Here is a 1382-nt window from a genome sequence, read left to right on the forward strand (position 1 = left end):
AGTTCTTGGCTTGTATCACTGCTGCCCATGGATACAGTCTATTGACCTGTGCAGTAATAGTATTCATAGTTGGCAGCATTTCTTATGGCATCATCAGGTTTAGTTTTGGCTAAATTCCTGCAGTTCTCAGCTCCATAGACAATATCATCACGAGCAGCCAAGGCATGGACCCATTCATGAACCAAAGTAATTTCTTTAGTGTTGGCGGTACCCCTGCAAGCTGTTGGATAACCATAGAACAAGTCGCAAAGATACACAACTGTTTGAGAATATGATTTGTACGTATATGCTATCCAGTTCGGCTGGCACAGTGGACCATTGTTGTAATATGTGAGAGATTTGCCTGCTATTCCATTTCTTGTTAGTATGTAGGTATTTTTGACTGCCGCACCCCTTGATTGTGTCCATGCTCCAAACCATTTCCTGAAATGCTCATCATCTCGAACTTCGCCTATAACTTTATCAAGTCCAGCACAGAGCCTCTTATGAGCATCCAGTGTAGCAGAGTTGTTCCTATCACCATTTAAGAAACTAGCAGTAGTGCAAGATTCAATGTAGACAGTGTAATCGATTTCCACTTTTTGCTCCTTTGGCCTTGAGAGAAGATGAGTCCTTTCCAAATGAATGTGAACAGATTCATGTACAATTGATTCCCTGAGCTGATCAATAGACATTGCACTCATCTCATTCACTGACAGATACTGTAAAGGTCTACTGTATTGTACAGTGTAGAGACCATCAGTATCAATGCTAAAGGCATCAGTGATTTGGACTGTTGTAGAAATACTCTCACCTGCCTTCAAGAGAACAAACTCATCCTTTGTAGGAGGGAGACGATAAATGTAGATACCTTCATATTCCAGTGGACGACCGTCAAGAGAGACAGAGACAAATAGAGAGTTGAGTCCTTCAAGAGGAGTGTTACGTTTGAGTAGATGAAGATCCTCGTTCCCATTGTTGGTAAACTCAAAAGAGCAAGCAACTGCAGAAAGAGCTTTATTACAAGCCATGTCAAGAGAGACTGGCCAGCCATTAGCACTGCATGTACAAGAGAAAAGTAACATTGATTTGATACTGTAGCAACATACCTGAGAGCACAGGTCAGGTAAGTAACCAGACAGAAGAGTGAGAGTAGAGTCTTCATGATTCCTTTCCTTGATAGACAGTATTCCTTGTTCTTGTGAGATGATTTCTTGTTTTAGTGAGAAGTGATTGACTGCTGCTGGTCGCTTCCTTATGTACTATTAGGTACCTCACCCATATTCATTAGCAATTAAGCAATAACTGACCAATCAGAGGCTAGCAACATTACTTGATTCCAGCACGAGACATGAAGCTGTGGAATTGGATGGAATATTGTCCAGTTGAGGTGTCAGGCCAAG

General features: G+C 41.6%; 1 protein-coding gene across 1 annotated transcript; it reads right to left on the reverse strand.

Annotated features, from left to right (window-relative positions):
• Nucleotides 1-6: 6 nt before the first annotated feature.
• Nucleotides 7-1225, reverse strand: LOC105316225 (extracellular protease-like). The gene is made up of 2 exons (XM_011411045.2): nucleotides 1089-1225; nucleotides 7-1038 (listed from the first exon to the last, which is right to left on the reverse strand). Exons 1-2 carry the CDS (start codon nucleotides 1142-1144, stop codon nucleotides 39-41), a joined length of 1056 nt encoding a protein of 351 aa, XP_011409347.2. The 5' UTR covers nucleotides 1145-1225; the 3' UTR covers nucleotides 7-38.
• Nucleotides 1226-1382: the final 157 nt, after the last annotated feature.

The sequence above is a fragment of the Amphimedon queenslandica genome, unplaced genomic scaffold (assembly GCF_000090795.2).
Source record: "Amphimedon queenslandica unplaced genomic scaffold, v1.1 AMPQUscaffold_3201_Cont24800, whole genome shotgun sequence".
In the NCBI taxonomy this organism is placed as follows: domain Eukaryota; kingdom Metazoa; phylum Porifera; class Demospongiae; order Haplosclerida; family Niphatidae; genus Amphimedon; species Amphimedon queenslandica.

Coding starts and splice junctions, on each gene's coding strand:
- LOC105316225 (XM_011411045.2), bottom strand. CDS start 1,144: ATGAAGACTCTACTCTCACTCTTCTGTCTGGTTACTTACCTGACCTGT. Junction 1,039..1,088: donor TACCTGACCTGTGCTCTCAG/GTATGTTGCTAC, acceptor TTGTACATGCAG/TGCTAATGGCTGGCCAGTCT.